The sequence below is a fragment of the Panthera leo genome, chromosome E3 (genome assembly GCF_018350215.1).
Source record: "Panthera leo isolate Ple1 chromosome E3, P.leo_Ple1_pat1.1, whole genome shotgun sequence".
In the NCBI taxonomy this organism is placed as follows: domain Eukaryota; kingdom Metazoa; phylum Chordata; class Mammalia; order Carnivora; family Felidae; genus Panthera; species Panthera leo.
The window spans coordinates 24,941,210-24,962,655 of NC_056694.1; the positions used below are offsets into that span (position 1 = coordinate 24,941,210).

Consider the following 21,446-nt stretch of genomic DNA (forward strand, 5'->3'; position numbering starts at 1 on the left):
TCATTTTTGCTTTTGTTGCTTATGCTTTTGGTGTCAAATTTCCTCTTTCGTTTTTTCTAGAAGTGTGATGGTTTCAGTTTTACATTTAAGTCTTTAAGCCATTTTAAGTAGATTGTTGTGTATCGTGTAAGGGAAGGGTTCACTTTCATTCTTTTGCACATGGATATACAGTTTTCCCAACAGTATCTATTGAAGAGATAGATTGTCTCATATCCACCCATCTCTGGGGGTCACCTCTGGGGAGTCCCCTCTGTGGCAGCTCATTTCTGAGGTTCATAGACACCCACACTCACAGGGAAATAAACACACACCACAAGTACAGAATCACACCAGCCTCACCTGGGAACTCAGGTATGAGGCTTACGGACAGACCCACACACAGACCCACACTGTAGACATGGCCAATGACACCCTGAGGAAAACACACACACACACACGCACACACGCACACACACAGATACAATCAGGAAGACCCAAAGGGGCAGCAAATTCACATGCATAACTAGTATACACACATACAAAACCCAGATATACATAGACACTCCCATATGGACACACATGTCCCCGAAAACGTACATAATGGGCAGGGGCTTTTGAAAAATGCGGTCACACGGGGTGTCCATTGTGATCTATCAGGGGCTCAGGCCTCTGATTGGTGGAGAGAGGGTATACAGCATCCGGATTGCTATGGCAACGCTCAAACAGGTGAAGACCTGGACGGAGAGGGATCTTTCTCTGCTCCATCTTTTCCTGACAGTTTACTTAACCGGTTACTTGTGTCTTTCTCACCTAGTGATTTACTGATCTGTTGACCTACTAACCTTTCTAACCCTCCTCCCTCCCCTCGTGTACTTGATCATTCCTGGTACTGTCCCTGACTCCTTTCTACTCCTGACACACCCCCCTCCCCAATCCCACCCCTATTTAAATCCCACCCCAACCTCAGTTACCACTCCGCCCCCTTTCCCACCCCCTCCCTTCCCCTCCCACCCCCACCTCCTCTCCACCTCCATCTGCACCTCCTCTCTGGCGCCCCAGCTCCCCCTGAAAGGACTAGGACATAATGGTTCAGACGCTGTTTTTCTGTATCTTCTTACTTGGGTATCCCGGTTTCCCAAACACGAATGTGAGTACACATCCTATATCAGTGGTTTCTTCTTTCTTTCTTTCTTTCTTTCTTTCTTTCTTTCTTTCTTTCTTTCTTTCTTTCTTTCTTTTTCCAGACTGTGGTTAAAAAACAGCTTTTTCATAGAATCCTTGATGAGAACTCGGTTCTTTGTGAAAACCGAGGACCTCAGGGCCAAGGTTTCTTGACCAGCTTGTTCTGGCCACAACTGTCCACATCAAGTTGTGGATCCTGTCTGGGCCACTTGGTACAAAAAGAGTAGCATTGACAGGATGGAAACCTGAGCTTCATAGTGTCAAGAAAGAAGGACCTGTGAAGATACTAAAAGCCACTGAGATCTTTGTCTTAAATAAGGGGCCTGTATGATGTTTGAATTATACCTCATTAAAACTGTTTCTAAAAATGTCAGAAACATTTAATAGGCACTATTTAATAGTATTAATAGTATTTCATAGCATTAGACTGGCTCCTGGAAGTCCTGTCAAGATCCTGCTCCAAGCTTTGTAAGTTTATAGACCATCTTATATGTAGTTTGTTTTCCTATCAGCGCATTGTTCATATTTGTGAAGTTTGGTAGCCCTGGGAACAGTGGTATCTGAAGCATTGGTGTTGGTACTAGAGAGTTAAAAAGTGAAATGTCCTTTGTGCTCTGTGCTTTCTGGTTTGTTCGCTTTTAGGATCTTGTGAATCAGCCCTCTCCCTCTGGTCTTGGAGGCTGCTGCCAAGAATTGTGTGTTCAAACAGGTTGATTAGAGCTCAACATCAATGAAGTGGCCTCACCCTGCTTGGACATTTATAATAGGACAATCACTATGAGTGAAGTGATCAGGAAGTGAATGAATTCTTGTCCTTTCTTTAGCCAAATATGTGCAGAGTGTCGAGGTACTCAAACCAAAAAAGGTCTCGAATGTCCTTACGATTGTCCAACTATAAAGAAATACCTGGTTCCCAGTGTGAATGTTTCATTCTATCATTAAAAAGAAAAACCTGTACTTCCAGGAGCCTGAGACAGAGAGACAGGGAACACCCATAGAGAGAAGTAGATTTCTTTAGATTAGCACGCACCAGATTCTTAGAGAGGGATCTACAAAGTCCCAAGTCAGGAACAACCTAAATTGAGGAAGAATCCTCCTACGTGAATACCTCCAGTCAAAACAGAATCTATTCTATTTCTTTTGAGTCTATGAAGGAGGAAATTTCTTGGTTCTGTTTATTGGAAATTCCCCCCTCTACCTAGAATGTATCTCACAGATCAGTTCAGCTCTCTCTCCCTCCCTCATCTCTGAATTCGTCCATAAACTAACTTGTCTTGCATTTCCCACCTCCACCTAGTCATGGCCGTCTGTGAGACCCTGGCGTTATTGACCCCATTGGATCTAATCTAGTTAAGATTAACTACTGATATCAGCTTCCATATAGCTGCTAGAGGTATCAAGAGTGCCCAGGACTTAGAATGTTTACCATTCGTGTCAAGATGGCCTCTGTCTGTGGTGCATTTGATCCCCATGATCAATCATTGAGCGGACAGCTCCTGCTTTCTTTTAGACAGTGGCCACTCAACGACAGTGTACATTTCCCACCAGCACACATTTTAGTGACCTCAGTCCTGAGAGCTGAAGATACAAATGGTACACATTTTGGAGGCTGCTTTCTAGAGAGATTTATTGGCACAAAATTAAAGTTTGGTATGTGAATTAGTATGAATTGCATTGTGAGTGTATTTTCTCCTAAAATACTGGTAAGCCTAGTTTTAGTAAAATGATATGTGTCCTGTTGTTTTGGTGAGCATATTCAGGACTTTTGTATTCTTTTGGAAAGTAATTTTCATAGTAGCTATTGATTGATTTAGGTTCAACACTATGAAATAGGAACTTGACTTTATTGTATTGGCTATTTGGAGATGTGTGTTCAAATAACTTAAAATCTCATAGATTTCATCAAAATAGACAAGATCACCTGATTATGCCAATCTTTATTTACTTCAGAAATCTGACAACCTGAGCTGTGATTCAGATTCAAAGTAAACCTTGAAAGTAAAATCTCATGAGGCACCTGCATAGCTCAGTCAGTTAAGCATCTAACTCTTGATTCTGGCTCAGGTCATGATCTCATAGTTCGTGAGTTTGAGCCCAGCATCAGGCTGTGTGCTAACACCGTGGAGACTGCTTTGGATTCTCTGCCTCCTTCTCTCTCTGTTCCTCCCCCATTCTTTTTCTCTTTCAAAAATAAACATTAGAAAAAAGAAAACCTCCGTGTTTTTAGAAACTAAACAGTAATGTAGAATTCATTTTTGCTGGAATAATCCCATATTATTATAATAACAGCTTCCCATCTCTCTCAGTCATATCCATATCTGTAAACATCTGGCTCTATAACAATCTCCTTTGAACCTCTAGTACATTTTCATTGTTACTTCCTCCCATCCTTCTATAAACTTTGGTGTATTTTTGGAAATGTTCCAAAGTATTTTATCCAGGTACTTCACGAATGTACAACAGAGGTCATTTACTTCTTGTCTACTAAAAGTTTGCATTTATTTTTTTTTATTTTGTTTTTTTTTTCAATTTTAAGTTGGCTGATAAATTCTTAAGTTCTGCTAACTATTTAAAAATTGTTCCAGTGTGTTTGTCAGCACTATAAATTTTCTAAGATGGCCTATTAGATTTTCCCAACAGCTGCAGTGTGGTATAACTTATGTATAATAACAAGACCTTTGTAAAGATTACAGTTTGTTGATATGTGATATAGATAAGAAGCAATGAAGCCATCGCCATAGTAAGTAAACACAGTCATCACTCCCACAAGTTTGCCCCTGCTCCTTTGTAAGCCCTGTGTCCGCCCTGTCCTTCATGAGGAGGCATTTGAGAGATGTGCTTATAACCTCCTGGAGGCTGGTTGAAGGTTTGTAAAGATGATTCTTTGTAACAGATATTATAAATGTCTTTGATATTCCTCATTGTCTCAAATATTATTTCAGCTTGTCCATATTTTGGCTGGCCATTTCCCTTTTGGCTCTCGTGTATTTGGGATTCTGTGGAAGCTTACCATTATTACTGCCACCCTTGCAATTTGTGCATGTCTGGTTTACCTCTGGACAGTTGTCCTTGCTGTGAGTATACTAAAGTACCTTATAGATAGGCTTGTAATCATAAGTAAGCAGAAGTTTGTTTTTGTTTTTTTTTTTTGGTAAGCACAAATTTTTAACTAGACCTTTTGTATGCATTCAGTATTTCAAATTTTCCTTTAAGCACTGTGTTCATTGCAGCCACATATTGTAATAATTCCAATGTTCATTATCATGTAGATGGAAATATTTTTAAAATTCTGTGAATTGTCTTCTTTAACCCACTTCTTTTACAATATCTCTATTCTATCTCTATTCTATATCTTCTCTTAGAATATCTCTAATATTTTTTTGTAGTTTTCCACCAGTCTTTCTGTTATTGATGTCTAGCTTGCATTTGTGTTCTGAGAACATATTGTCTATGATTTTGTTGACTTTAAGTTAAGATGTATTTTCTGACCCTGAATATGGTCCATGTCAGTGAATGTTCTATGTGAGTTTGAGAAGAATGTGTAGTTGTCTACTGTTGAAGTGTTCTATAGATGGTAATGCCATCCAGGTGACTGATGATGCAGTTCAGTCCAACTGTGTTCTTAAATTTGAATGTCTGTATGCTCAACCTGTCAATGACTGATAGAGGGTATTGAATTCTTTCAGCCATAATAATGTGTATGTCTGTTTCTCCTAGCAGTTGTATCAGTTTTTGCCTCATGTATTTTGACACTCTGTTGTTAATGCATGCACATTAAGGATTATGTTTCCCTGGAGAATTAAGCCTTTATTATTGACTTCAGTATGTCCGATAATTTTCCTTACTTTGTAGAATGTTTTGAAAGATAATTTCAGTAGCCACAGAATTCTCGGTGATGGGTTCTTTTCTTTTAACACTATAAACATTTCATTCTTCTTGATGGCATGGTTTCTGAATTCTGAGTATTTTTTTTTTTCCTGGTTCCTCTTGGGTACGGTGTTATTTCTCCCTTCTCCCTGTAACTCCAGCCCTCAACACTTCCCCTTACCTTCTTCCAAATTGTTTGTTTTCAGTTTTCTGTTGATTGAATAGTATATGTCTAGGGGTAGTTTTTTGTTGTAGTTGTTGTGGTGGGGTTTTTTTTTGGGGGGGGGGGTATTTATCCTGCTTGGAATTCTTTTAGTTTCCTGGATCTGTGGTTTGCGACTATCATTAATTTTGGAAAATTCTCATGGTCATTTTCACTTCAAATGTGTCTTCTTTTCACTTCTTCTCCAGGTATTCCCATTTTGTGTATGTTACACCTTTTGTAATTGTCCCCCTGGTCTTGGATGTTCTGTGTTGTATTTTTAATTATTTTCTTTGTGTTTCTGTTTCAGATGTTTCTACTCGATATTTCCTTCTGCTTGTTGAGTCTTTCCTCAGCTATGTTGTGTGTGTTAATATATCCACAAAGGCATTTCTTATTTCTGTTATGGTGTTTTTGATTTCTAGAACCAAAATCTCTTGGATCCTAGAGTTATCATCTTTGTGCTCACACTCACCACCTCTTCTTGCATACTGACCACTTTTCCCATTAGAGTTATTCTCCTATTAATCAGAGCAGTTGTAAATTCCCAGCCTGATTATCTCAACATCTCTGCCATGGGAAATATGAGTCTAATGCTTGCATTGTGTGTTCAAAATATGTGGCTTTTCCTTTTAGGGTACCTTGTGAGTGTTTTTGAGAGCTGGGAGTCACATCCTTGTTTAAAGAAACTGAGGTGAATAGGCCTTGAGTGTGAAGTTTTGCCTTTACCTGACTAGGTTTTAGGCTGAGTTTACTCCCCTGTGAGACAGGAAGGAGGAAGAGCACTGTAGTTGAGTATTTCCCTTCATCTGCATTGCTTGTGTTTAGGAAAACCCCCATTAGGTTTTGGAGAAATAGTTTCTCTTGAGGGCAGGCCTTCTAAGGAAGAACAGAATACCATGAGTTTATGTCTAAATGGCTGTTTTTCCTCTTTCCTGCCAATTTAGAAATCTTTCCCCTCATAAAGAAAATATAAATATTATGTATTTGTAAGTCCATCTCTGTTTCCATTTCCCCTGCTTAGGAAAGGAAACATGTGATGTTAAAGACTATCCATGGTTTTCTATTTGCCCTCCATAGATACACTTTCCTATAACAACATTATTATGACTTGCTTTTTGATAACACATTGATGTTCCAATATCCTGGCAAGATGTTGGGGCTAGCTTCAGCCCCATTTAAAACTTTTGAGTAGGGATAGGCATTCTAGAAGTCAGGAAAATGTGTCTTTACCTTTTGTTAAAGTAGAGTCTGGCCTAGATTTTACTGAGCTATAATTCACCAGGGGATGACTCGGGTCTGGGTGTTATTGGATCCCCAAGACCAGGTTCTTGAGTCTCAGTGTCCTAGGAATGAACACTGAACTCAAGGGAAACAAAGCAGGTAGAGTTTATTAGAGATAGCTCGTATACAATGGTGCCAACAAGAAAGAGGCGTATCGCTCCCTAAAGGGGTAGTGTGCCAGGCTTATAAAGGCACTTTTCCAAAGAGTGAGGGGCTGGGAGTGGGGAAGCATCCTTTAGTCCCACAGTCACTATCTTGTGGTTGTTACTTTTCAGTGGACACAAGACCATCACAGGATGGTTTTCCATGGTTGACATTCTTTTAGGGCTCCTAGAAAACAGAAATACTTGTGCAGTCAGGCTTTAAATTATTACTTCTAATTTTGCCCAGACAACCATTACTCCCTAATACCTGTGATCTCTCTTTTGTTCACGTTTCCAGAAGGAGGTATGGAAGCTTTGAACCCTTGCCTCAGACCACTGCCTCTACACGAGTGAAGTTCCTTTTGTTTTTCTTAAACCTTCTTACGGGGAGCACTTTTTCCTTTTTTTTTTTTTTTTGAAATGTTAGCCATCTTTTCTTTTGTTGCCTGTGCTTCTTCTCTAGTCACGTTCCACTCTCTTTCTCATTTGATGGCTTTTGTTTTTGGAAGACCCTCTGTTTTTAGTGATCTAGGAAAATCATAGCACCTGACATGTTGTAATTGTTTATTGATTCAGAGAACAGCCAACTCTGTACGATTTCAGAAAGCTTTCTAGAGAATGAAAGAGGCATATCTTACTACAAAGGTTTTCCTTTTCTTTCCTCTTCCCTTCCTTCCTCCTTCCCTTCCCTTCCCTTCCCTCCCCTCCATCTCTCCCCACCCCCCCCACCGTGGGTCTCTTTCTTTATTTCTCTCTCCCTGTCTCTCTCTCTCTCTCTTTCTTTTGGACTTTCAAATGATCCTAGGTTCTGGATTTCAGTGTGGATATTGGGTTTGACTACAAGAGAAAAAAATCAGACAAATATTTTATTTATATAATTTTAAAACTGTCTGCATTATGCACTGACAAAATTGAATACGTTGATGTTCATGGAATAGAATGTAAATCTATTTTTTAGTGAAAATAAGCCGTGAATCTTTATGCTTTTATCAGAAATGGTTTATAAGGAATCATGAACTAAATATGAAATTCTAATTTTTGCTTATATTTAATATTATGAATTCATTATGCTGAACAAAATGATCATTGTAATTTCATTGGTTTACGTTTAATATTTTATCAGAAAGAATACGTTTTTACTAATAATATGTTTGACCTCAAACTTATTTTGTTTCTTCCTCTCTCAGATAGAGCCTCCAGTATATCAAGGTAAGATTTAAGGTTTTAGTATTCTTTGTAAGTTTTTTTCAGTACTGGTGTTTGATGTGGGTTTTAATTTTTTAACTAGGGATAAATATGGTGACTTCTGATGTCTAATTGACTTGTTAACTCTTGAAAATCTTTCTCTTCCCTGTTTGGAGGCTAAGTGACACTGTGGAAGGATTTGGCATCTCTTAAGAGACCAGGGGAGGAAAACATCATAGGAGGAAGGAGGAGAACAGGATGAGTGTAATTTTGCATAGAAATGGTTAGGAAACAAGTGATGATATGAGTCTGAGGTTTGGAGTGAGTACTTTGCCATGACATGGCTCTTGGTGACATGTGAAGATGAGAAAACCCTCTCTGAGTCTATCAAGTGGCCTAAGCTTAGAGAAGAAGCCAGATATTGCCTGCAGGGTGTGTGTCACAAGAGAGGTTTAAACCATGGTTTTGAGTCTGAGGTGGAGGGAGCCATTCATGCCAGGGGAGAATGAGAAGTGAACGTGATGCAAATGGGGGTACTGTATTCTGCATGGGCCCTATAGACTGTGGTGATTCTGTGGCACTGTGTGTTGAGAGCCAGGGTGGCTGCCTGACACTTCGTAAGCCCTCAAAGGCTGGTGCTCATCACTGTGAATGCAGCAGCGGTCGCGGTGAGAAGAGCGAACTCAGGGCATGAGAGCTCTCACACTGGGCCAATAGAAGAGAAGTTTACACTTTGTGCTTGTTAGAGGAGTCAGTGTTCTAGAGCTTACACGTATAGTGATCTCAGTGAAATAAGGTTCCTTGGGTTTATTTTTTTTAATTTTTTTTTAACGTTTATTTCTTTTTGAGACAGAGAGAGACAGAGCATGAATGGGGGAGGGGCAGAGAGAGGGAGACACACAGAATCGGAAGCAGGCTCCAGGCTCTGAGCCATCAGCCCAGAGCCCGACGCGGGGCTCGGACTCACGGACCACGAGATCATGACCTGAGCTGAAGTCGGAGGCTTAACCGACTGCGCCACCCAGGAGCCCCGGTTCCTTGGGTTTAAAATGCTACTAAAACTTGCTTTCTTCAGGCACAGTAAGAAAGCAAAAAAGTTAGTTACACCCACGTGTCAGATAATGTGTCTCTGCTGCTAATACAGTGGGATTATTCGATGTCACCAGTTTGGTAACAACCTTAGAAATTGTTTTATCTCTTTTTAGTTAATTTACAGCAAATAACTGAAAAGATCAACACAGTGAAGAAAGAAAACAGAGAGCTGGCTGAAGCAATATCCATTTGGGAACAGAAGGTAGCATTGCCCTTTCAAATATTCTTTGTGTGATTTTATTTCAGTTATTTCACCTCTGGTAGTTCATCCTACTGACCTAGTTCATGTGTTGTAGAAACACTCCCAATTCAAGACAAGCTTCACAAATGTAAAGAACTACCTCTTTATTAGTGAAAGGAATCACACATTTAGAGATAGGTTTATCTACCATGATGCTATTTTTGAATTCTGATTCCTTTTTCATATGTTTTATATGTAGATCAATGAATCAAAGATACGTCTTCAAGAAGCTGAGAGAAGAAGTAACATTCACTCTGCTGAAGCTCCTAAACTGAAAGTAAGAATCCCATGGAGTGCCCGGGTGGCTCAGTCAGTTGAGAATCCGACTTTGGCTCAGGTCATGATCTCACAGTTCCTGAGTTTGAGCCTTATGTGGGGCTCTGTGCTGACAGCTGGGAGCCTTGAGCCTGCTTCTCTGTGTGTGTGTGTCTCCCTCTCTCTGCCCCTTCCCCACTCGTGTTCTGTCTCTTTCTGTCTCTCAAAGATGAATAAACGTTAAAAAATAAAAATAAAAAAAAAGAAAGTAAGAATCCCTTCTTTGCCTGGATTGCATTCTAAAAACACCAGTAAAATAATGAATTATTATTGCTCATTCAACATGTTTTGTTGAAGGAGCACATCAAAAAAAGTTGAGCACTTGATTTAAAATTTAAATGACACCCTTCAAAGTGCACTTGCTACCTTGCAATCAGAGAGAGAGAGGAATGTCAAGAATCCACAAGTGATGAGTTGGCTGCTGAGTTTTACTGTAACTTGGCTTTGGAGGCTTTTTGTTCATTGGGTGAGGTGAGCACAGCATATTCTTCTGCTGTTTACCACAGTAGAGGGTGGGCCTCTGGGAGCCAAACCTCCATCCTCACAAGGACCTGGAATTTCACTTAGGACCACCCTGAGGAGTTTTGCTATTTCAAGGACTAGCAAGTGTCTTTTATTTTCATAGCTGGGTAATTACCACCTCATTCAGCCCTGCCCTCCCAAGATATGGAGAAAATCCCCCAAGACAGTTGAGAGATGAAGGGCAATAGCCAAATTGTATACTGCCCTCCTCCCTTAATGCTGAACAATGTTCAGTGTGAATATTCCCCTAAGAAAGCCATTTGTGAGCTCTTTGACTTGAACTATATTCCATGTTCTTTGCCTTCTCATGGTTATATTTATGCTTTGGGATCTTTCTTTGTTGCCATGCATAGTCCTGCTGTGTTAGGTACACTCACATTGTTATGCGGTCATTATTTCTTGAATGTCTTTTTTCATATCTGTCTTAAAGTCACAAGATGCAAACGGTCAATTTGAGGATCCAGAACTGAGAGCCGTGATGTCCACTAACTGTGAACTGGAAGGTATGTTGTCTGTTGGGGAGAAATGCCCATATGGTGGCAATGGGTTTGCTTTGGGAAGGGAAGGAATAGCTTCCTGCCTTCGTGGTACTTGCCCTTTTCCTGTCGCCCCAAAACCAAGTCTCATGTCATGTGCACACACAAAAATAAAGTTCATTTTTTGACAGAAAGTAAAAAGGCCCTGGAGGACAAGTGTAATGCATTGAGGTCTGCGAAAGCAGTCGAGGAAGCCAAAGTCAGACAGTTGAAGGAGAAAGCAGGCATCCTGGAAGAATGCTATGAAGAAAGAAAAGTGGCTATAGAAAAGTAAGATGTTCATGTGATAAGAGTCCCAAGTACTGTTGTATGAAGGAATGTGGTGGCCAGTATAGGTAAATGTATTTCTTTTAGAATTGGATCCAGAGTATTTTTGCCAAATGCATTCAGTAGAATTGTGCCTGCCCTTCCTACCTTGCTTTCTGGAACCTGCATTTTCCTTTCTGTCCTTAGTGCTTGCCACACATTGTTGTGTCATGTCCCTAGGGTGGACGAGGGAAGGCATTAATCACATTGATACCTGGATTCCCTCTGGATCCATTTACATTGTCCTATAGGTTTCAATCCCATCACATTGTCCTATCAGCCGGGAATTAGGTCATCTTTGTTCAGCACCAGACTTGGTCAAAAATATCTATGGGAAAAATGGAATTATCTTGCTGTAGAAACAATGGACAGTGGCTTGGGATGCCATCAGTACTGGATGCCTTCATCCAGTCTGCAAGTGAGATTTGCATGAAGTGTGTCTCATGGGTTCATTACAAATTTGGTGCACCACTCACATGTTTCCTCTTTTGTCCAGTATTTTCTTTTGTTCTCAGGAGGAGATCAGGGACCTTAAAGTCCCTCATTCACATTGAAAAGTAAACTCTTCCTTCTCTTCCCTGAGACTCAGCTTTGTGTTAGTCCTTCTCACACCTGGGGTGGGGGCTTCTCTGTCTCACTTACATCTTGTTTTTGTTAATTTGTAAGCTCTGACCACCTCTCTATCTTTACCCCCTCACAACAGAGCCACTACATGACAGCCACAGACCAGAAAGCATTTGCTGAAGGACTGCCTGAGAGGCCAGAAGGAAATGCATGTGCCTTTCTCCGTCCAGTGCTTTTGCTCATTTTCTAAGAGTCTTTCAGTTTTGCATGTGATTCTTGAGTATATCCAGTGCCAAGTTGAAACCCTTTAAAGCAACACCATGAACTAAGTAGTCTGAGGGCAGCACAGCAAACCAGACTTTTGAAGCATTGCCTTTTGCTGCCTTCACTATCAATAAACTCTGTCTTGTTAAAGACTGGATTGACTCCATGAAGTTGATAGTTTTCCGTCTGAAATCTATTTCCTGGAGATAACAGCCTGACTGTGGGACAGTTCACATCATGTTATATTTCAGTAGATACTGCCACTTTAAGATTGGCCTTTTCCTCCACCAGGATCTTTGAAGGAAGAGGCAGGGGTTACACTCCTGTAACTCCTGTGTGGGAGTGATTTGCAATGCTGGTGAAACCATATCCTGGAAGGCTATCTTCCATACTGAGTGTCTGTGTCCGGGTACAACTTTTGGACTGAGACTCAGTGCATTGCCCCATGGAGGTATAAGGCAATGATGATCCCCTGCTTCATCCTAATGGGTATAGCCGGTCAGGCATAGTTTTTCACGTTGAACTGAAATGAGCCTTCACCATCTCGAACAAAAGACCAACTCTAGGAAGGCACAAAGTGCAATGTTATTTGATGACTTTATGATGAAGGAGTAGAAGCAGAGAACTCGAAAGACCGCTCTGATTGCAGGTGACTTGGCAGCAGACAGGGGTTGATTTTTCTTTAACCTTAAATGGGGTCTTCATTTCTCTGATTGTGTTGTCAGTCTGTGCATCAATGGGAGGACAGTGTAGGCATATTTGAATCTAGGCCTTCAAGAGAGCTGGGAAGTTAAAAGGCAGAATTTCTGGACCTTGGCTCCTGGACTATGTATATATCTTTCTCATCCTAGAAAGCTGGATACGATGAACTGTGAACTAGCTGCAGTGAAGAATCAGATGGCAACTGCAGAAGAAAATCTGAAAATAGCTACAGAGGAAATACACAAGTGCAAGTGAGTTCAGATACTGATCAGCAGAGGCTCATGAAACCCCTGTTCATTTCTTAGTTTGAACCTTGGTACAATGGGTGGACTCCACGAACGAAGTATACAAACGCAAATTCAGAGGACATATCTATAGGGAATTAACAGATAGAAAAAGATAACTATTAGAAAGAGTAAAACAGTTAAGTTACTAAACATTTCCACATCTCCAGTGCTGGCCTGACCATGTGGAAACTTCATCCATGCCAACATTCCTGAGGGGTGGTGTCACATGTCATAATCTATAGGAAAGCAGTTTGTTATAAGATGAAATCATACCCATCAACATGGTAGTGCCATTTGATGGCCTTGGTCTTTGCAACCCTGGGAAACATGGTGAGTACAAAGTTAAAGGAGAATAGAGCTTTATGATGAAAGGCACTTGTCATATGATGAAAGATTGAAAATGGGAAGGAATTCTACAAACTCTGAACTCTGTAGGCAGGGAATAATGAGTAAGGAAAGGATGGAACAATCACTTTGGTCCTACTGTACATTTATAATTATGTGAAAAGTGTTTCATGTGTAAGGATAAATTGTATTAGGAGACAGATATGAAGTTGATGGGAACATGGGCAGATTATTTAAAATCCTGCGCAATATTAGGCCTTATTTGACGAAAGCAATTGTAACTCACAGGCAACAAATTGAACAAACACGAGAACAGCTGCGACAGAAAGAGCTCACCTTCAGACACCAGGTAACTTGAATTCTGCGTGACGTATTAAACCCTTAGCACCTCATGCTGGTGAGTGTAGTGGCCCTTGGAATCCCTAAACATGGGCTTTTCGTTGTTGGCTTTTTCAGATCGCAGTGTATGAGGAGAATGCTCAGCACAACTGGGTAAGTGTTTTCTTTTTTTCCTCCTCTGTCTCTTTGGTGCACAGTCTGGCATGACTGAAGGTGGATGTGTTTTTCTCCCCCAGATCAAGACTCAGATCTGGGAGAGGGAGATGGCGAAGGAGAGGAGGGAGGTGGCCCACTTGAAACACAGGTGGGTGATCTTGACATGTGTTTTTAATGGTGTGTCGAGGGATGACAGTTGTGCTGTTTAGTGTCTTGTAGAGGACGTGGTGTTGCAACTCTTATGGAAGTCCATTCTTTTTCTGTATCCAAGACTGGACATGATGGAAGGAAAGAGGCTGCTTGAGGGATACATGAGGCAGAAACCAATGCCTGGAAGACCACAGACCCAGAACCCTCCAAGGAGAGGTAAGGAGCACATGGTGATGGGCAGCAACCTAATTCCTTCTGTGCAGCCTGTTCCTGGGGCCTGGAAAGAATCACAAGCACTAAGGACATCAGGTTGTCTGAAGGGGTGATAGGAGGGTGCCCCAGGCAGTGGGGCACTTGTCCCTGTGACTTGTGGAGCTTATGCCCCTCCCCCAACTGCAGACCCTCCCGCCTCCTCCAGCATCCCCTAACTAAAGAGATGAGTCTGGAGGGGTGACATGCCATCATGTCACATGGCACATAGGCCTCCTCCTTCTTCCTACCTTGACTCAATTTTATTTTAGTTTTTGGAGGGAGAAGGTCATTTATTTACTATTTTTTATGTTCCTTTATTTTTGTCTTATTTTTTCTGAACCATATTCCTACATTCCTAAGTTCAGGTTCCATATAGCTTAGTCCCCTGATGCTATCAGTGCAAGTGTGAAGCTTCAGTGCTAAATTCCCACAGTTTTACTTTTCTCATTAGTATAATATCAGTCAAGTATATTTCTATTCGGAAATAGTTACATAATACCTGCTCACATGTGGAAGGCAGCTTATAGATAAGCTGGAAGATTGAACAATTCGCCTGGAGCCAGAAGAAACACACCCATGCTCTTCTGTGGAGGGTTTTTTGATGTTATCCCAATCAGTACTCTCATTTTTATTCTTATCTGTAATGAGATGGTGAGTTATTACCCCTAATGTACATTGAGAAATGGCTATTTTGGTGACGCTTTCCAGATTTCTATTTGAACTGACCTGTTGCAAGTTATTTGACTAATTATGAAGAACACGAACCAGGGCCCTATGGTTTCTTCATTAACAAGATGGGATGGATCTCCCTTTATCTTTGGGGTCACCTAAGGCTTTGTGGGTTACTCTCTGCCTCTCCTCATGGTCTGAAGTGTGGGGAAAAGTTTAAGATGTCACAAAATGTGGTGTTTGTTTGAATTCTGCACAGCCTATTAAAATCAGAATAAACCTCCATCCCTTCTAGAGCCTTTAGCCGATCCAGAAGCTGGTGTCGCTCCGGTAAGTCACAACAACAAACACTCTACCAAAAATGCAGAAAAGGACAAGGTAAATGCTGGGGCCATTTTCAGTTGTAAGTCTGTTGGGAAACCCTCTTTTGCAGTACAGCAGTCTCTATGGCCTTTTCCCTTTTCTTGTGTGTTGTGTGATATGTCTGCCTGTTTCTGTTTTCCAAATGCACAGCCTTAACCCAAGAGTCTACAGGCTCCTCTCTTTGCAGCCTGTCATCGTTTTCTGGAACGGTTAGTAGCCAAAGGAACTTAGAGGTTGAGGGACCTATGGCTTTTCTCATGTGTTCTGGAGATAACACCAGGGAGATACACTGCACTCCATACTAAAGTCTCTAGGCTTGTTGACTACTACTATACCGCCTCTCTGTGGGATCAGTGTTGTTGTTGTTTTCCTCTTTCTGGCCATGTGATTAACATGTTAAAGCTATTTGTTAATTGGAAATGCGGAAAGACTTCCCTCTATCTTTACATTGTGTGCCTTGTACAACTTAGAATGCACAAAGTCATTGTCATAACTCACCACCTTCACCACCTTCACGTCTTTGTTGGTAAATGAACTGTTGGGAATCCTTTAAAATGTATCTTAGGTAAAAATATTCTGAACACGAGGTCCTTCAGTTGTGTTCATAGGAGCAGGTTCTGTTTGTCTCCAATCAGCGTTAGAGCTGATACCATCGCTCATGACACATCCATGGAAATTTATACCAAAATCAAAACACATTTGCATTAATTCTGTTACAGGAATTTCAACCTCTTTTTTTCCACAGGGTATATATTACTCTGTGTCTTGTACTGTGCTCAAAATCAGAATTCCTTATGAATTCAGGTAAACACATGTGGGCTTAGTAGTCGTTGATAAGTAATATGTTCCTCACAGCAAACACTTTCTCAGTTCCCCTGCAAGACTCCAGGCGTCCCCAACTCCCCAGTGGTGTTGTGGCCTTTGACAGCAGTTCCAGAGAGGGAAGACCCCTTTCGCAGGGAGGGAAGCAGAGGGGACAAAATAAGGAGCTGGCAGTGAGAACTTTTCGTCAGTAGTAGCTGTGATTTCGTGTGCAGAGAATCAGGTGTTTATTTGCACTCAATTTTTTTGTGTGTTTGGAATATGCCAAAACCAGAGCTTCTATAGTCACTGTAGTGGAGGGATGCAGGGTGATCCTGGACATAGATGTCTGACTGTCTGGAATATGCTACTTCATTAGATTGGAATTACTTCTTTGATTCCTCTAAAATGAGATCATTTTGTTCTACATTCTAAGCCATGGGCAGGGACATGTGGTGACCGTAGTTTAACCTCCAGCATTTATTTGCCTAAGCTGTAGGCGGTACCCAGTGGGAGAGATGGGGTTTTCAGGTACTGATGCTACTCCCTTGGATCCTGGTGGCTGAGAAGTTGGCAGGTGCTGACATATTCTTCTGTGGGTTTCAGCTGTTTTTGGTATTGGTTGTCTTGTCTGCTATATGCACATAGCTGTCACTTCTCTTCTGCAGGGCAGCGTGGATCCATGGGGACCTCCTCTGTTAACTGGAAGATTCTGCACACCCTACCCTAGAGGTCCCCCCATGGGCTATAGGGCATGTCCACCTCCTGAACCTTGGTGGCCCTGGGGACCACCCCGGACCTCTCTACCTACACCGCATGGTAAGATGATCTGAGCAGTATGATTTGACTTGCAAAGCGCCTTCATCTAATTGTTGTTGTTGTTGAGTCTTGGACAAGGTGCAGAGGTGGTACCACAGACCATTGCAATGCGAGGGAAAAGCGTTTGCCGCCATAACCACATTCCTTGAGTTTCTCTTGATCAACATATCATCTTTGTGTCATTTCCCACACGCTGTGTTGGTACAGGTGTCTCTTGTGGAGATGGAATGGGGCTGTAGACACAAAAGCAGACATAGGGCTTCAGCAGATGTGTGCTATACACAGTCCATGTGCTGGGCTATGGGAGGCATGAGGCTCAGCCTAATGTGTATCTGTCCAGGTGAGCCACCAGCCATCCGTAGTTGTTTGATGAGTTATGAAAACACCTGAGCCAGGGCGTTTATGGGTCTTCATCAAGGTTTAGGGGTGGTTCTCCCCTTTGCCTTGGGATCACCTGAAGCATGTGGGACTACCCTCTGTATGTGACTTGGGATCTGACTGGGCCAAAGAGTTTAAGATGCTTGAGGAATGAGGGGAGGGTTTGTTTTTTTAATCTCTGCACAATCTCCTCAAATCAGAATAAACCTCCATCCCTTCTAGGGCCTTTTGCAGATCCAGAAGTTGCTCCTGTGAGTGAGAACAACACAGACTCTAAAAGGGCCAAGAAGGATACAGTAAACACCGTGGCCGTTTTCAGTAAAACTCTTCTGGGAAACTCTCATTTTTCTGTTCAGTGCTCTCTCCTGGCACTGTGTCTGTTTTGTGTGTTGTATGATACGTCTGCTTGTTTTTCTTATTTTCCAAATGCATAACCTTAACCCAAGTGTCTATGGGCTTCTCTATTTTCTGCCTCTCAACTCCTTATAGTAAGTTTAGAAGCCAAACGTATTTAGAGGTGAGGACCTTAGGACTTTTCCAGTGTGTTCCTGGAAATAACCCAAGTAGGATGACCCCACACTCCACCTGGAAGTCTCCTGGCATGCCTCATATTCCCTGGACCTCCTCAATGTGGAATCATTGCTCTTGCTGTTTCTTCCTTTCCTGTTTCTGTCTAGGGGATTAACGTGTTCACAAAATCTAAGGTTATCCTTATGGTTCGAAAATGCAAACTGCCTTCACTCCAACTTATATTTTTGTATGTGTCATTTAGAGTGGTCTTAGACAAACTAAATTTCATACCCATCACCCTTCAGCCTTTTTTTTTTTTTTTTTTTTTTTTTTGTGAATGTGCTGTCCAGAATCCCTTCAGGTATGCCCTGGGTATAAATACTCTGAACTCTTTTTGTGACATATTTGTCCTAGAAAACATGCACTGGAACATGAGTGGTGAAGAAGAGAAAATCCATAATTACCTGCATTGTAATTCCCCACTGTGTCCTTTATTTGTGTTCCCATGAGCAGGTTCTCTTGTGTCCTGGGTCACTCTTACAGGTGGAACATGGGCATTTACAGCAGAAACAAATGTGCATTTGTGACAATTCTGTTATTTAGAATTTCAGCTCATTTTTTCTAGAGAACACAATTACCTTGCAAATTGTACTGTACTTAAACTGAGAAGTACTTCTGAATTAAAATAAATTAGCTAAGCTTAACTAACATGTATAGATAGGTAGCATGGTTCTCTAAGAATATGCATCCAGATGTTTTTCAGGACCTCAGGATCCCCACCCCTCTATGTGTCTCTGTGCCTGTGGATAGCACTTCTAGAGAGCAGAAGACCCCATTGTCGGGAGAGAAGCAGATTGGGCACAGGCGGGGGCTTAGAGGCAGAGCTTTGAGCCACGAGGGCTATGATTCCATGTGTGGAGCCCGGGATTGTCATTCCTTCCCATTCAGAGGTTCTTCACTTACAAATAAGCAGCCTCTGTGGTGGAGGGGGATGAGAGGTGGCGGGTGATCTTGGACTCAGATGCCTTCCTATTGGGAATATGCTATTTTGTTAATTTGGCATTCACACCATATATCCACTAGGACAAGAGCCTTTGCTGTTCTACATTTGCAGACATGTGAGGACACTAGTTTATCCCCATAGCATCCATTACCCACCCCAAAAGCTGTAAGTGGAAGCCAAAGTATGGATAGAGGCTCCCTGGTGCTGATGCTGCCCTCTTGGAACCTGGTGGGGGGAAAGCTGGCCGGAGATGAGCACTGCTTCTTTGGGTTTCCACTTTTTGCTGGTGTTGATGCTCTGTTCTGTCCTATGAACACCGCATTCTTTTCTGTTCTGCAGGCCATTATGGATGCAAGAGGGCCTGGTCCTTTCCCAGGATGGCCTTGCAGGCCCTACCACATGGACCACCCTTCATCACCAGCCAAGGGCTGGGGGCCACCTCCCCCTCCTCCACCAGCTCCTCCACCTACTCCATTTGGTAAGATGACCTGACCTGGATGAGTGACTGGTAAAGCACATGCATCTTCTTCATGAAAGACTTGGTGGGAATGACGTAATGATGGTTCTGAGTCTTGGCAACCCACCTGCAAACCTGGCTGAGGACACTTTCCCATATCTCAAGTTTCTCAGGACTTACATACAAAGGGCTGTGTCATTTCCCTGTAATGCGGTAAGCTATAGGTTTCTCTTGTCAAAAAGAAAGAGGATGTTTACACAAAGGCAGAGGTATCAGAGGTACTGGTGTGTTTTTTACAGACACAATGTTGTGGGTTCTGTGAAGGATGAGGTGCACCCCTAAATTTAGGTGCCTCAGGTGTCCTGTGTGAAATGGGGCACATGCGTTATATGACACAGACCCTGTGATCACCATAATGGAAGCACCAGTGAAGGAATGGGGGAAACTTGAATCACACAGGAATAGAAGGAAAGTTGTGGAAGGTAAGCAGAGTTTGAGGAGGTGTGGAGGAGAGGGTGTTGGGGACAGTAGGTTGGAGTTGGAAGCCATTCCTGGCAGGGCCCACAGCCTGGGCAGGGAGCTTTAGGACAGCAAGAGATCTGCAAAGAACTGCTTCATGGGTGCAAGCACAGTGTACAATGCGGTCATCATCTCCAAAATGTCAACTTTACCGCAGTGCACATAGTTCATAATCTAAATACAGTTTGTTATTTCCCTTGGTTTTCTGAAAGGTCTGGACATGTATGCAAGAATGTGCTGGAGGTTTGGGAAATTAAACTTGGTCTTAGGAAATGCCTAAGTTTGTGTGTCTCAGTGAGACTAAAGGTGAAGACAGGTTGTAGATCAGCTGAGCGTCTTCCTTGGCTTTCAGCCTGAGTCACTCTTAGTGGGGATTCAGGGTTGACCAGAGGCCGCCCCTGCTGGACTCCTGTCACCACACACCTGCATCTGCTGTCGTCACCCTGCCTGCAAGTTTGCATCTCCGAAACTTCCCTCACAATATCCTGAGGCTTTGCCTGTGTTCCTGCTGTCTCATCCCTAATACCAGCTCCCAGGGGAGCCATCTCAGAACCTCAGCTTTGTTGTCTGAGAAACAGGGATAGGGTTGGGTTCTGAGATCAGTATGATGAAGAGGTGACGACCACATAAGGAATTTATAAAATAAATGGGATGAGTGGGCACTCACCCTCCTCAGTGTGTAAATGAATGTATTTCCACACAGAAGCTCATCAAGAGATGTTCATTCAATTCCATTAAACTAAGAGTATACTGCCTGAGGCTGAGAGATTGGCAATCCCTGTTTCAGAAGATACAGCAAAGACCCCTGTGTTTTCCCTATTAGAATCCAGATCCTACTTCACACAGGAGGAAAAGATAACTCTGAGAAAGTGTGCATTCAGGGATCTATATCTAAGACCTGAAGACAATCATCTTCCATTACCGGTAGACACACAGATGCAGCCACACAATTAAGTGTTCATCCAAGGTATATTTTCAAGGACAAAATGCATAGAGGAGAACAGAAGATCCCATTGCTATAACCCAAAATCTCTTTGCCTTTCAGGACAACTTGAAGTTTGAAGAGGACCCTAAACTGTGACCAATAGGCTGTGGCGATGTGATATATTTAGAAAAGTTGTCTGATATGCGTATTTGAATGAATCCTTTCCCTGACCATTCCTGTCCCCTCCATTTTGTCTGTCCTCGTTTCCTGTAATAAACCCATCATAGTTCTGCCTCTGTGTCAGTGTCTGCTTCCAGGAGGACCTACGGTCATTCTATTTCGATGCACACAGTGTGACTCCTGTATACACTGTCACAAACAGGTAGAATCTACAGTAATAGGGGCAGAAGACAAGTCATTATTTGACTGGTATTGACTGCACATGTCCCCCTGGATCCTTCTGGGGTGGTGGACACAACCTTCATGTAGATCTGGTGATGGTTGTGTTCACTCCTCAGTAGCTACTCACAAGCACACGACACCTGCTAGTCACAGTGGTGTGTGGTGATCAGCAAGACAGCCATCAGTCCCCAGGGAGTGGCTGATTTCTGATTGCAAGAAATGGATGAGGGGTCAGCAGTGTCTCTGGTAGAACAATGAGGAAACCCTGCATTAATCCAGGTGTTGGGGACTTTTCCCACCTACAAGCTACCTCACAGTAGCACTAATCCAGGTGGGAGCTGAGGTAGACCAGTGGTAGTAGTTTTCGGGGTGAGTCTTATGATGTCCCATATCGCTCCCAGTGCTTTCTTTTTTTCTTCTAATTTTTGCAATGTTTGTTTATTTTTTTGAACGAGAGAGAAATACAGAGCACAAGCAAGGGAGGGGCAGAGAGGGAGAGAGGGAGACATAGAATCCAAAGCAGGCTCCAGGCGCTGAGCTGTCAGCCCAGAACCCGACCAGAGGCTCAAACTCACGACTCACGAGATCAAATCTGAGCCGACGTCAGACGCTTAACTGACTGAGCCACCCAGGCTCCCCTCCTCCCACTGTTTCCTTAGTGAGGGATGGGCAGGGCAGAGGTCCATG

The 21,446-nt window shown here is 42.4% G+C and overlaps 1 protein-coding gene across 1 annotated transcript; it reads left to right on the forward strand.

The window, feature by feature from the left end:
* Window positions 1–496: 496 nt before the first annotated feature.
* LOC122209459 (transport and Golgi organization protein 1 homolog) lies at window positions 497–20,649 on the forward strand. The gene is made up of 17 exons (XM_042921330.1): window positions 497–705; window positions 4,104–4,235; window positions 7,845–7,866; window positions 9,048–9,136; window positions 9,375–9,452; window positions 10,443–10,515; window positions 10,680–10,818; window positions 12,534–12,635; window positions 13,305–13,365; window positions 13,473–13,508; window positions 13,592–13,659; window positions 13,783–13,877; window positions 14,878–14,912; window positions 16,415–16,565; window positions 17,166–17,261; window positions 18,796–18,934; window positions 20,478–20,649. The coding sequence occupies exons 1-17, from the start codon at window positions 601–603 to the stop codon at window positions 20,485–20,487; spliced, it is 1,431 nt and encodes a 476-aa protein (XP_042777264.1). The 5' UTR covers window positions 497–600; the 3' UTR covers window positions 20,488–20,649.
* Window positions 20,650–21,446: the final 797 nt, after the last annotated feature.